At 39.2% G+C, this 13,324-nt stretch overlaps 1 protein-coding gene across 1 annotated transcript; it reads left to right on the top strand.

Moving 5' to 3' along the window:
* Window positions 1–402: 402 nt before the first annotated feature.
* Window positions 403–2,973, top strand: LOC128868176 (probable cytochrome P450 317a1). The gene is made up of 2 exons (XM_054109985.1): window positions 403–2,107; window positions 2,169–2,973. Exons 1-2 carry the CDS (start codon window positions 955–957, stop codon window positions 2,594–2,596), a joined length of 1,581 nt encoding a protein of 526 aa, XP_053965960.1. The 5' UTR covers window positions 403–954; the 3' UTR covers window positions 2,597–2,973.
* The last annotated feature ends 10,351 nt before the right edge of the window (window positions 2,974–13,324 follow it).

Here is a 13,324-nt window from a genome sequence, read left to right as displayed (position 1 = left end):
CAAAAGAGCAGCCACTGCAGTATATGTCAATACTAATTCCCATACACATTTGAAATATACAATGGAACAAACTTTCGTTCAAAACGTAAATAATTCAATAGCTTTAGAATGTCGAGGATTACTGAAGTACTATATTGCAAACGTTGCTGCGTGTTCGCTACGGTGTAGCGCGGATGCTGCGCAAAATCAAAATTTATTTCACCACGCCAATTGCAAAGGCTTAGGTTACCTATGGTATTCCTGCAACTAACAGCACCATTGCCAGCGTCAATGTGTTGATGTCCGGCGGTGTTGAGTCACCGCATTGTTTATTTAGAAAACATTTCATAAAAAATTGTTTATATTTATATTTACCTTTTTGGCAGTAAAGTGCATTTTTTTATTTATTCAACGCTTTTCTCTCCACCTGATCGCCTTGTGCTGTAGAGAGAGATGTAAGTGCCTGCCGCCGCGTTTGCCTCTGCTATTATATATTCATACCGTCGCCAACCCCATTTGAGCTAACACCATACCCTAACCGCGACCCGAAAGTAAAAACAGCGACGTATTTGTATTTAGAAATACTCACACCAGTAATTACGATAATAAAAATGTTTTAAAGCTAAAGCGGAAAAAGCTCTACGTACAAGTGACTCCATTGGAAAAGCGTGAGAGCACAGCGGAGTGCGACTAAAAATGCTAAAATATGTAGGTAATCGAAACGCTTAGTAAGCAGTTGAAACGCGCGCAGAGCGGCAACGTTATACAATTACCGAAAGTGAAGTGTACCGCACTAATTTAATAAGCGAAAAAGTGTAGGCCGACGGCGGTGAAGTGTGCGTGCATGTACGAGATAGTGGAAAATATTTGAAAAAAAGTTCAACTATTGTTGTTTTTTCGCCGTACGCTTATTGGCCTTGAGAAGGGCACACACCCAACCGAAGTTCTTAAATATTTAGCGAAAGGTTCATTAAAATGTGGTGGGTCTGGCTTATTGGGGTCATTGCGATTGCCATCCTCATCATTTTCGTCATATCGCCGCTCTGCTATATCGTCTATAAGCGTAACTACTGGCGTTGGCATCATGTGCCCTTTGAACCACCTGCCGCGGCGTTTGAAATCTTACAGCATTTGTTTGGGTTGCGTACAATCATGGAATGGGAGGAGTTGGAGCATTACGATCAATTGTATCGCAATTTCAAAGCTCACGGTCCCTTTTGCGGTTTCTATCGTCTCATGCAACCGCGCGCTCTCATACTCGATCGCGAATTGATTATGCAGATACTGATCAAGAACTTCTCGAATTTCAATGATCGCGGCATCTATCACAACAGTAAACATGATCCGCTCTCTGCTGACTTATATAGTCGGCGTGGTAGCGAGTGGAAAGAGATGCGGTTGCGTTTGGAGCCGATCTTTGCTAAAGATGAAATGCGCTACCTGTACGATGGGTTGCGCGCGTCGTGCGCCGAATGGCTGGTTGGTTTCGAACAGCTGGTGCGAGAGGAGCGCGCACATAGCGGTTACATAGAGATACGCACACAAATGCGACGGTATGTGTTAACTAGCATAGCAGCTAGCGTATTCGATTTGAACGCGCAGCGGCAGCAAAAGTATCCGCTGAACGTTTTTGATGACATGACTCACCTGGAGAATACAACATCACGTCATAGCGAATTCACAAACACATTTTTGCGGCGTTACCCCAGATTGGGTAAAAAGCTTAAGTTGCGCACAACTTCCAAAACGGTGGAAGATTACTTTACCGGACTAATCGCTGAGGTGGTAGCCGAACGTGAACAAAGCGGTACTGATAAAAAAGACTACCTACAAGTGTTGGTGAACTTGATGCAACAGGAGTTGAGCACGCATGAGGTCGAGGATCAGACCATGAAGGAGCTTAAGGAGCACTTGATGGGAGAACTAGCCGCGCATGCTATTTCCTTTTTAAAAGCGGGTCTACGTCCTACCACTCACACACTCACTTATGTGTTGTACGAGTTGGCGCTAAACGATACGGTACAGCAACAACTACGTGACGAAGTAGAGGAGGCTCTGCAGCGGCACAACAATGAGCTAACTTACGATTGCATACGTGAGCTCAAGTTCTTGGGTCAAGTCATATCAGGTGAGCCATCTTTATTAATACAATGAAAAAAATACTCACTCATTTCTTCTTTGTCAACCAGAGACCATACGCCTACATCCGATTGTGCCTTACCTGATACGTCGCACACTCACCGAATTTCCTGTGTCCAATAACAACAAGTACGCACTACCCAAGAATATGTTCATCATCGTGCCCACACATGCCATACACAACGATGCCGAATACTATCCCGAGCCGCTCTTATTCAAACCCGAACGTTTCGGACGTAGCGATAATAAGGGACGTGACATTTGCATGTGGTTGGGTTTCGGCGAAGGGCCACGCAGCTGCATTGGTTTACACTTCGCGCAGCTGATGATGCGCGTGCTGCTGGCGCAGTTGATCACGCGATACCACTTTAGTGTAGATCGCACGCGGCTCATGGTCAAACCGCAGAATATTATTAGGTTACGGGTGGACCCACTAAACGATGAGCCAGAGGGCAGAGAGGCTGATGTGGTGATTTAGTTGTATTTCAAATAGATACTTTGGGTAGTTTAAGGTTACATATACAGGGCTTCATAGTAGAAGGAGATGAATTTCTGAAAGCAGTTGTACTCGTACATACATTTTTGTTCACCGCTTGCTTCTTCTTCTTTTGAACAATTTTTTTTATGGACAAGTTGAATTTTGGCGTTGAAGATTGTACTTTGGTGTACTGTGTTAAAGGATTCCTCTGCCGCCTCTGTTCCATTGAGAGGTCAATGCTGTACAGAAGTCAAAGATATATTTTGCTTCCAACTTTCGTATCTAGAAATTAATGTAATTAATTATGCCAGTTCAAGTTGAGGAAAAAACGGAAAATTAAATTTGCGAAAACCTAAATAAATTATCTCCAAACCATATAGATTTTAATCTCTAAGTCTATTGGGCATTTGATTATCGAACAATATCAGTATACCTACAGTTGCGAGATCACCGATGATTGCGCATACCGAAGTACTGCTACTCGTGAATTTGACAGAATCAGCTGTTGAGAGATCAGCTGTAGAGTTTTTTACATACCTTTTTAAGCAGTATTTATTTTCTTTCTGCTCTCTTTTCTTTAACATCCTTTTTGTATGACCCTAACCTAACTTTTAATTTTTGCTCAAAACGTTCTCTAATTTCACGCTCTCTTCAGAATTCTCTCACACACCTCATGCACAGTTACATCACCGTAGAAATTTTTCTAATTTTTCTACTTCAAACTGCGCAACCTTGTATTTTATCATTGGCGTAGTATTGCCGCAAGCACAGGGAAACATAATTAAGTGATAGATGAACCTATTTGCCACGGCATAAGAGATAAATAAGTTATTATTAAAACATAAAACTTATCTTCATCTTCAAATCGTTTGAGAGAATGCTCAGAATTTCGCGCTTACTATTTTTTTTTACATTTGAGTCAAAGGATTATTCAAATTATGGTGCGAGCGTGAATACAATATTTTACAACCTGAATTTCAGTTAAAACGAAGCTACACACACCAACCAACAGTTGAAATGTGGTAATGTGCCTTAGTTGCTTCAACGGTTGCCCCATCCGTATTCAGTCTAACGATTTAACAATTTCTACCATATAAGGCGTCTCAAGATAGTGGGACTTAGACTATCTCAGCTGGGGCCGGCAAAGATCAACCATTAAACCACATCCGTGAAACTCGATCCTCAGCTAGGTTGAAAAATATGCACTATATCTAATTGAAACCATTAGCCCCTTTGATGCCCCCTGAAAGTTGGAGAATGACTGAAAAAATACCTTTTGAAGTATTAATCACCCTGGTAAAATGATTTAAGTAAGATTCCTATGTGTTGGCCAAACGGATTGGTATTGCAGCTCCAGACACCATCCGCCTTTGTGAAAAGTCATCGGCTTCTTTGACAAAACCACTAATAAGTACTGGTGTGTCTGACTAATGTAAAAGTTTTCAGCATTTATGAGGATAACTGCAATTTTTGGGCATTTTTTGCACATTTTCATAGTCGAAAGCGGAATTGGAAACTCTCGAAAAAATGAGAATTGCGTCTTTGATCACCTCCCCCATTACTCGTTAAAGTGATACGTTTCGCGATGCTACTCGTCATGGAGGTGGTCATCAAAAGACTGCAACGTTACGTGAAATAATTCAAAAAGTGAAGAAGCGGCTTGAGCGAAACCACCGGCGAAGTGTCAATCAAATGGCGAAAGCACTGAAAATATCTAACGTAGCATCCACCGCATTTGAGGAGAAAATTTTTCAAATTGAGCAATTCGTAAACTCCCAAAACGATAGAGTTTATTTCACCGATCGTTCATACGAGAATTTAAGTCATCGATTAGCCGCCAAGAGGCAGCACCTACCACAGGTAATAGCTTGAGCCGCTGTAACCGCAGATGGGCGCTCCCCAATCGTTTTCATCGAGCCTGGCGTCAAGGTAAATTCGAAATATTATCGGGAAAGTATTCTGGAGGTTGCTATGAAGCCGTGGGCAGACAAACATTTAGGCAGCAGACCATAGGCATTTCAACAGGACTCGGCACGGTCTCCCAAAGCTCGAGTGAACCAAGAATAGCTAAAAAAACTCTTAAATTCACAAGACGCGAATCCGATGGATTATTCTCTTTGAGGCATTTTGGAGAACAAGGTCCGAACTAAAAGATTCACCAGTCTAGAGGCATTGTCCGCGAGTGGGCCAAAATACCTGCAATTCACATTCGGGCAGCTTGCGATTCGTTTCTGGACCGTCTTAAGGCCATAGTCAAATAGTAAATTGATTCTTAATTTTCTATTATGTTCTCACATTTTTTACTTTGAATTGAATAAAAGTATTTTACCAAAATAAATGTATAGCCTTTTTAATTAGTTACACTTCGAGTGCCCGACCCTGTGTATCAAAACTACATAGATATGCTTTAATATTTAGTTAGACGAACGGTAACAATGTGGTCTTGGCAGTTCTTCGATATCTGTGGAGAATTCAATCTTTTTGTTATTTTGTATAACAAATTAGTGGCTACCAGAATATGGCTGATGGAGATACTACACGAGGCGCTAATGCCCGAGAAGCCAGTTCAGAGAAAGCCATGGAATGGAATGGCATGTTTTGCAGAGTAAGTACTCCCGGAAGGCTATGCGCACGTATCGTAGAAAAGTTCAATCGATCCGTGGATAAATCAATTCGGGCTAAACGGGATTTACTTTCAGAAACAATTCTTGCATTCAAAGACCTTCATAAATCTTGCCGAACATTTTCACCCTCTAATGTCTAATTGCAAAAGTATTTTTGATGCCTTTTTAAAAGATATTTCATGAAAATTCCTCCTATATATTAAAACGAGGCTTGAATCATGAGAGCATGCTATTCAATCAAACACAAGAACATGTGAGGAGCTTATATCTGGAGATAATTTTTTTAGGTCAGCGCAAGTCATTCTTATGTTGTTCCATAGGGTTTTAAGACACGCTGATGTCCTCTGCCTCACTTGGTCGAGAAGAAGTGAAGTGGAAGAGACTCTGAAGAGATCGTGAAATATAGGAACATGAAATTTATAAATTTTAAATTAAATAAAGCATATAACATAAGGAATATTGAATGAAGAGAAGGTTTGCGCTTCGAACTCACCATACCTCATCCAAACTCAGCTCTCTCAATAAACCAAAGATGGAGCTTAATTGGACCGAGCGTTCGTGTCTTTCTTCCCGCCGATATGCAAAACCCATTTTCTCGCTTTGGCATCACATTCAAGAAGAAGATGTGTTGGAGTTTCCGGCGATAGGTCGACTGGATTTAACAAACGAGATTCCATGCCTGTGTAGATGGCTGAGCAATCTGCAATGACCTGTGAGAATGCACGTGAACATTCTCGCTTTGTCCTTAGGGATTGTTATGAGTTGGCTGAATATCTTTCCCCAGTAAGGACTTCACCTAGTGTTGCCCCATAGTTCTCGAGACTATCTCTTCGCTTCTAAGCTCCTCCTTGACGGTATGTGTCCTATGGAAAGGAAGGACTCGGATCCTATTAACTAAGTGAAATTCCCAAATCTTTTTTTTTAATAAGCAGTTGATGACATAGAATGTTTAATATATTTTCGCCCAGATGACACAGTACAACTTTATGTCAAGGTTATGTAGATAAGTGTTCCTGCCGTGTGACCGTACTTTCAAAGTTCGAGACTTCCTGATAAGTTTTAACAATTTGCTTTTTTATTTCATTTATTTTCTTTCGATCAAAAATCTCATATAAATCCGAGTAACAAACTTCGTGCAAAGTACAAAAAAAAAAAATCATATCAAATTTCATAATTTCGTAATTTCTATAGAAAAATTCAGGTACGCAGGTTGTAGCCCATTGAGTTTTGGTGCAATAAACTGTACATTTTAAGTAGCTCAAAAATTGGGCTGGCGGTTTTGTGCATTTTTTCCATATGAAGAACGCTCGAAATTTTTTTATAAGGAAAAAACACCCCACACTCGAATTTGCGTATGTGTATATCTATATGGCTTTTAGAGGAGAATGAACTATGTGCTCACAAAAACAAAATTTTTAATAAAGAAGAAGCAAATAAACTGTTAAAACTTGTCAGTGAGTCGCTCTCCTATAATTGTTAAACGCACGCACTTTCTCAAACTATGCAAATATTTTTCACATAAAAATCGCTATTTAATAAAACCGTTATTTCAATTTTTTTATTCGCAGTAAAAATAGTTTTTTTACAATGGACTGGCACCTCTATCGAAGCATAGCGAGCGCTACATATTAGTCAATATTGCGCGAACAAATAAAGGTAGAAATTTGTAAATAAATATGTATGTACACTTCCTATTATTTATTACGCAGCTGCGGCTCGGCAATTTGTTTACTTTTGTTGGCAGTTGTGGGAACAGGCATCACTGCATTTTTAGCATTTCATGAACCGCAAAGCCGTTTTTGCGTATTTGCTAAATTTCTTTTTGGGGTATCGAAGTGAGCTTTGCATTTAACAATGAAGTTCAAAAACGAATACATTGCGAATAGAAAACTTTTCAATTAAGTGGTTCAAGTGTGGTCAAGGTGATTCAAATCTACAAAACAAACTCAAAGCGGCGGATTCAAAGCGCCACTGAAACTCCTCTTTTTTGCCGCAAGCAAATGCACGCGAACAACAACAAGACAAGTAAAGCAAACAAACACACAAATCAGCACAAAACAACAACTTTCTTCGCGCAACTGATGCATTACGCCCGGACAGATAGTCAACTTGAGTGCTACCTCAACCTGCATGGCAATCGACTCAGTCAAACTGACGAGCGGTCGAACAGTTGAGTAGTGGAAAGAAAGTCATAATGCTCTGATGCCGACCATAACAGTCAGCTATTAAACTGTTGATGTATTCCGGCCAAAAACTACATGATCAGCAGCAGCAACAACAGCAATAGCAACTGCAGCCACATTCGTTTCCTTGCTTTTTTTGTTTATTTTACTTTTGGCAGCAATTGCAGCTCAGCTGTATAAATAAATGCTTATGGCCAATTTCAATTGCTTCACCTGTACGTATTTAGGCATTTGAAGAATTGTCGGTCCATTCCTCACCGAAAAACTACTTCTACGACAATAACAATAACAACTAATTCACTTGTTTGATACGAAAACAACTGTAAAATTATATGAACAAATTTGCAGCATTTAGTAGTTTTATTGAAGCATTAAAGCCGCCGGCGAGCCCTCCTCTCATTCCGCTGCCGATTCTATGTGGCATAAGGTAACTAACTGGCAATGGCGCTGAAGCGAAGCGTATCAAAACAAGCCAAGCAACTCCGCCAATGAAAGCAATAAAAAGTTTTGCTATGCAATACAACGTACAGTGGGTAAATGTTAGTGATCGATATTGAGATTGAAAATTGTAATCAATAAGTGCTACGGTTGGAAGAATGCAGAAGGTGGAGCATTTTGCGCTAACGAGGCTAATGAGGCTTTCAGTGAATTCTTGACTTGACGTACGTTTAGTATTTTTTTGTTTAATTTCTTTTTTTTTTAATAATTTCTTTCTTTCCACTCTATTTTCCATTACCTTCCCTGTTTCCATTACGCTAATCTAACTTCTCATTTTTGTTTACAAAAGCTGACTAATTTAAGATTCCTTTCTGATTATCCCTTTTGGGCCTCACCTCACATTACGTAAATGTGTATTCTATCACTTTTGAATAAATGCAGACCTCGTACCTCATAGTAGCCTTAAAATCAGGTGCTCTCATTTATGCATTACCACGTATTTCTGTCATGAAATAATAAAATCCGAATAAAATCACAAAATTCTATGGCCCTCGATTTTTAGAAAGCTCACAGATGAGATGTCTGTACATTTTCTAATGTATTCTTATTAATACCAATTCCTATTATTTCGCTGCCTTTCAGTGCAGTGTATGCAATTTTTCCTCAAGGGAATATTTCCTTATTATAAATAATTACTGCAATTAAAATATTCCGATATAAAAATATTTTGTTCCAAAAATTTGTGTAGTAAATGTGCTGTCTTAGTCCACTGTGCACAAATGTTGAGCAACATCCGAAGTATCCACAAGCCATCAGTTTTCTGCAACTCCTTCATTGCAGCTCAGTCTCGTGTGTGATTTCCAAGCGTGCGAAAGCGGCAACCCTACAAATACATGTGAGTTATCATCAGTGTCATTAAATAATCGGTGCCCGTTTACGTTGCAGCGGTAATCGCGGTTGTCTCCTTCAACGGTAGTCTGTTTCTTTAGCTTGTAGCTCACACACAAGACAAACTACCAGTAAGCGCGAGGCACAAAGCTCGAATTAAACGCGCTGCACTTATGACGCGCCTACCGAAGTCCTTAATATTTTGACGCCTTATTTATCGTGATGAATTTCGTTTTCAAGTTCATTGAATATTTTCCTGTACGCGACTTGTATTATAAAATCGTGGAGTATTGTGCGAAACTTCCGTTATATCAGCGTTGCGTTCAAAATATAGACTTTCGAGCAGAAAATTCGTGAATTCTATTGACGCGGCCTGACTTTCGGCATCGAAAACAGTAACTTAAGCGAGTCGCGCATGGAATTTCGCTTCGAGGGTAAATAATCTTTCGGCCACTTTTGTCCTACTTTGGAGGTGTTCGGTAGAAAATATCCACAACTTCTCCTAAGACTGCGCTCAGAGAATCCTTCAATAACCTGAACATGTTTTAGCACTCCACTTTTCGTATGGTATTACGTATTCGAACCAGTTAAGAAAAAAAAAATTGTACAGTGATTTTGTGTTGTTAGGAATTCTGTGTCTGGAATTTATGTTTTATTTAGGAGGCTTTCAGACAAACTCGATCAGCTAAGCTCTTCCACAATATTTGTTAGTATTGAGTAGAAATTTTTCAAATGCTGAGACTGAGTTATGAATGCTTAAAGGTGCGATTTTTTGAGTGCAAATAAAATGAGGAAAAATTTGATGTGCCGATTTCGAAATATATACTTATATATAGAAATTGTTAGAAGATCCATCACCTAGATGTTCATACGACATTGGATGGAAAGCCAAGGACAGAGACAGGCAAAATCATTCATCTTTTCTTCTGGAGGGTCATCAAGTAGGCACTTAAATCTGGATAGAGAGGCCTCACGAACTCTTATTGAATATTAAACGGGATATAATACGGCGGCCGCCGTAGCCGAATGGGTTGGTGCGTGACTACCATTCGGAATTCACAGGGAGAACGTCAGTTCGAATCTCGGTGAAAACACCAAAATTAAGAAAAACATTTTTCTAATAGCGGTCGCCCCTCGGCAGGCAATGGCAAGCCTCCGAGTGTATTTCTGCCATGAAAAAGCTCCATCAAAATATCTGCCGTTCGGAGTCGGCTTGAAACTGTAGGTCCCTCCATTTGTGGAACAACATCAAGACGCACACCACAAATAGGAGGAGGAGCTCGGCCAAACACCCAAAAAGTAGGGTGTAGGTATATATAGAATAGTCTGCGTTATCCTATCAGGGCACGTCTACCAGTTTAGCGAGCTGGGCGATAAAACACTAGACACAGCCTCTGAGAATGATCCATTGGTAATATGGAACATAAAGTCCGAGAAAGTACTCAAATTCATTAGAAGCTCGCAGTTCAAGCACAATAGACCATATGAAAGGCCGCAGTGCTCTCTCGTCCAATAAAATAATAATAGCTTGTTAAATTTAGAAATGAGAACTATACGAGTTAAGTGTTTCTTCCTCACACCAAGTTTACAGCGGATTCGCCTTTATTTTTACAATTTCCCTAATACACCCCAACCCTGGCATGTTCCTTTGACCTATGCCATTGGCACACCTTTACTGTCCTGCCACAACAAAGATACTGTGCTATGTACACGCTAACTCCTACCGAGCACCACATACGCCACCTGGAAGCGAAATAAAATCGAGCTCGAACGCTTGGCAACCACACTGTGCTAAAGCAATAGACAACAATAATACGTGACACAGCCGCAAAAGCAACAGAGCAGCAGATACCAGATAGCGCTTTCTGCGCTGAGCCTTGTAGCTGTTTATTCACTAGTGGAACATTTCGGCTTGCTGGCGCTGCGTCACCACAAATTGCCCTGCTACAGGCACACATCCATACATTTGCGGTACTAGAGCGCTAAAATGTGAATTTTCAATGTAAAGGGCGACCAATTGTGGCTGTAGAAGGTGAAAGTTCCAGCACTACTGCCTGATGTGGCCTACGGACACATCAATACATTTGCAGCTCTCGAGCGCTAAAATGTGATTTGATTGTAAATATTTAGATGTGGTTGATAAGCCCTTTGATGTGGAACGCCAAATAAAACGAAAGGTTATAGCGAAAAAGGCATCGAAAAGTGGTTATGCGAAGCGAATATTTGTGAAGAAAAATTAATAGTTTGAAATTAGGCAAATTTATTTGGGCAATAGGCGGTTGTGGGCTGGGCAGGCGCGGAGGCATATTTTAGTTGAGTGTTAAAAGCAAATTCTGTTTCGTGTTGCTGACTTAACGCCAACGTGCAAATCAAGTTAGTCACCTATGCAGCGAAATGCACTGCAAGAAAAGTTAAAAATAATACGGTTATGTGAGCAAGTAGAATTAGCTTCAAGCTGCTGAGTGATTATGCAAACATAGGTACATAACAAAAATATTGGGTGAAGAGAAAGGTTCTGAGCGTTTTCCATAACGCTTCTTAAAACCAACTCCATACAAAAGGTTACCAAAGGCTTTCTGGCAGACCTTCGTTTCCTGGCTAATTCATTAAGTGCTCACTTTATTGTCCACCTCGACGATTCCCATGTTTTTATCGACGTTTTAAACGTTTAGCCTGGTAGGCTCATCTTCGACGTCCATAGTACTAAAACGGAAGCGTTGGAAGCACCGTTTTGTTATAGCATTCCATACTATATTAAGTCCAGCAAATCGAAATTTTACCCGCCGACTCGTAGAACTAAGGAAGAGATCGAAATTTTAGACTTTTCCAAAGAGCTACAAATTCTTGTGACTTAATGTGATAATAGTAATAAAATAATAAGCATTTGCATATACAAGGTGGGGCTGTTAAAAAATGAAACTGAAGCTAGTTTTAAAAATATTTTAGATGACAGTAATCTTAACACATGGGCTGAAAAAACACGTTTTTTTGTTCAAAATTGCTTTTTTCATCAACGCAATTTCCACCGTAACCAACGTAATCATTCCAGCGCCACTTTTGTTGAAAGATTTATCTTCAAAATAGGTGTTGGTTTCAGCGATAACCTCTTCAATCAACCGAAATTTCCTAACCTAATAAATAATAAACTAATTTTCAAATTTTAATGAAAAAATCAAAAGCTTCCAAATATTGTAGAACTATTTTGAATATACAGTGCACTCGCGATAACTCGAACTAATTAAAACAGGCGCTGTTCGATTTATCGAATTTGTTCGACTTATCAATTGAGTGTGCTATGTTAAAAAAACAGTCATCGATATCGATTTTTCGATCGATTGTTGAAAATGGAAGCCAGTAGAAAATTTCTGTAGTATAGTTTCGTTATACGAATTACATTTTGGTCCATTGGCTGGATCAATGGTGTCACATTCGGCAGCATAAACATAGTTAAAATTAAACCATCCTCGGACTTTAATTCGATTTCGTTGGGATGTGATGGGGCATTATCAATTAGAAGAAGAGCCTTCTCAGGTAGTCCCCATCTTTCAAATTTTTTCTTACCTAAATATTAAAGTCATTTAACTTGGTTAAAAAAATTGTTTTAATGAATCTGGATTTTACCTGCGGCACGAACGAATTTTGAAACCAGTCTTTGAAAATCGCCGAAGTCATCCAGGCTGATTTGGAATTTTTGTACTCCACCGGACAGTTAAAATTTTTGAAAACACGAGGATTTCTTGCTTTGTCAATAACGAGAAGTTTAAGCTTATGGTTGCCGGTAGCGTTAGTGCAAGCCATAAATTGCCTTATCTTTCTTTTTTATAAGACTTATGGTGGACTTGGCTACCCCATATTCCTTCGCTAGAGAAGTAACACTACGTCCACGTTTAATTTTGTTAAGGACTTCAGCCCTCTCTTTTAATGTTAAACACTTCAACCTTTAACGATCCATTACTCACGTGCACTGATATACTACAAATGACAAATTTAAAGCAATTTGGTCAATGCAAGATGTTGTTCCCAGAAAACTAACGGGATATTAACGCCGAAATATTCATATGGACAATACACTAGTATACATATAATTTATATACATATACTATTACATATGTATCTATGTACAAAATGTACATGTTTGAAAAGAATGTGCGTACAAATAAATTTGTTTTTTTGTTCGAGTTATAGCGCTTTTTTATTGTTCGAGTTACAAAGAAGTAAATAGGGGAAAAAATGTGTTCGAGTTAGCACGTCGTTCGACTTAGCGGCTATTCGAGTTACCGCGAGTGCACTGTACTTATATATAAAGGGTTACCGGGAAAGACGTCCTTAAGATACATAAGGATATTATTTACTAAGTAATTTCTAATAAACTCGTTTATACTGCGGGATGTCCAAAACTTAACCTTTTTGGAGATATTCAGTTTTGAAGATTGTTTAAAAGCAATTTTTTTTTTTTTTTGCTGGAACTTTCCACTTTTTTAATTTTAATTCAAGGATCCAATTTTTTTATGTTTTTAGATGAATAAAAATTATCAACAAAATTTGAATCAATCCCCGAAAGTTTGAAATGGCTGCGTGATGAAGTTTTGAAAACT

The sequence above is a fragment of the Anastrepha ludens genome, chromosome 6 (assembly GCF_028408465.1).
Source record: "Anastrepha ludens isolate Willacy chromosome 6, idAnaLude1.1, whole genome shotgun sequence".
In the NCBI taxonomy this organism is placed as follows: domain Eukaryota; kingdom Metazoa; phylum Arthropoda; class Insecta; order Diptera; family Tephritidae; genus Anastrepha; species Anastrepha ludens.
The sequence above is the reverse complement of the archived record's forward strand: the minus strand, read 5'-3'. Positions and strand labels throughout refer to the sequence as shown.

What these genes read in the sequence shown, in the direction of transcription:
- LOC128868176 (XM_054109985.1), top strand. Translation starts at nt 955, where the DNA reads ATGTGGTGGGTCTGGCTTATTGGGGTCATTGCGATTGCCATCCTCATC. An exon ending in CTTGGGTCAAGTCATATCAG is followed by an intron (nt 2,108 to 2,168) that starts GTGAGCCATCTT and finishes TTTGTCAACCAG; the next exon opens with AGACCATACGCCTACATCCG.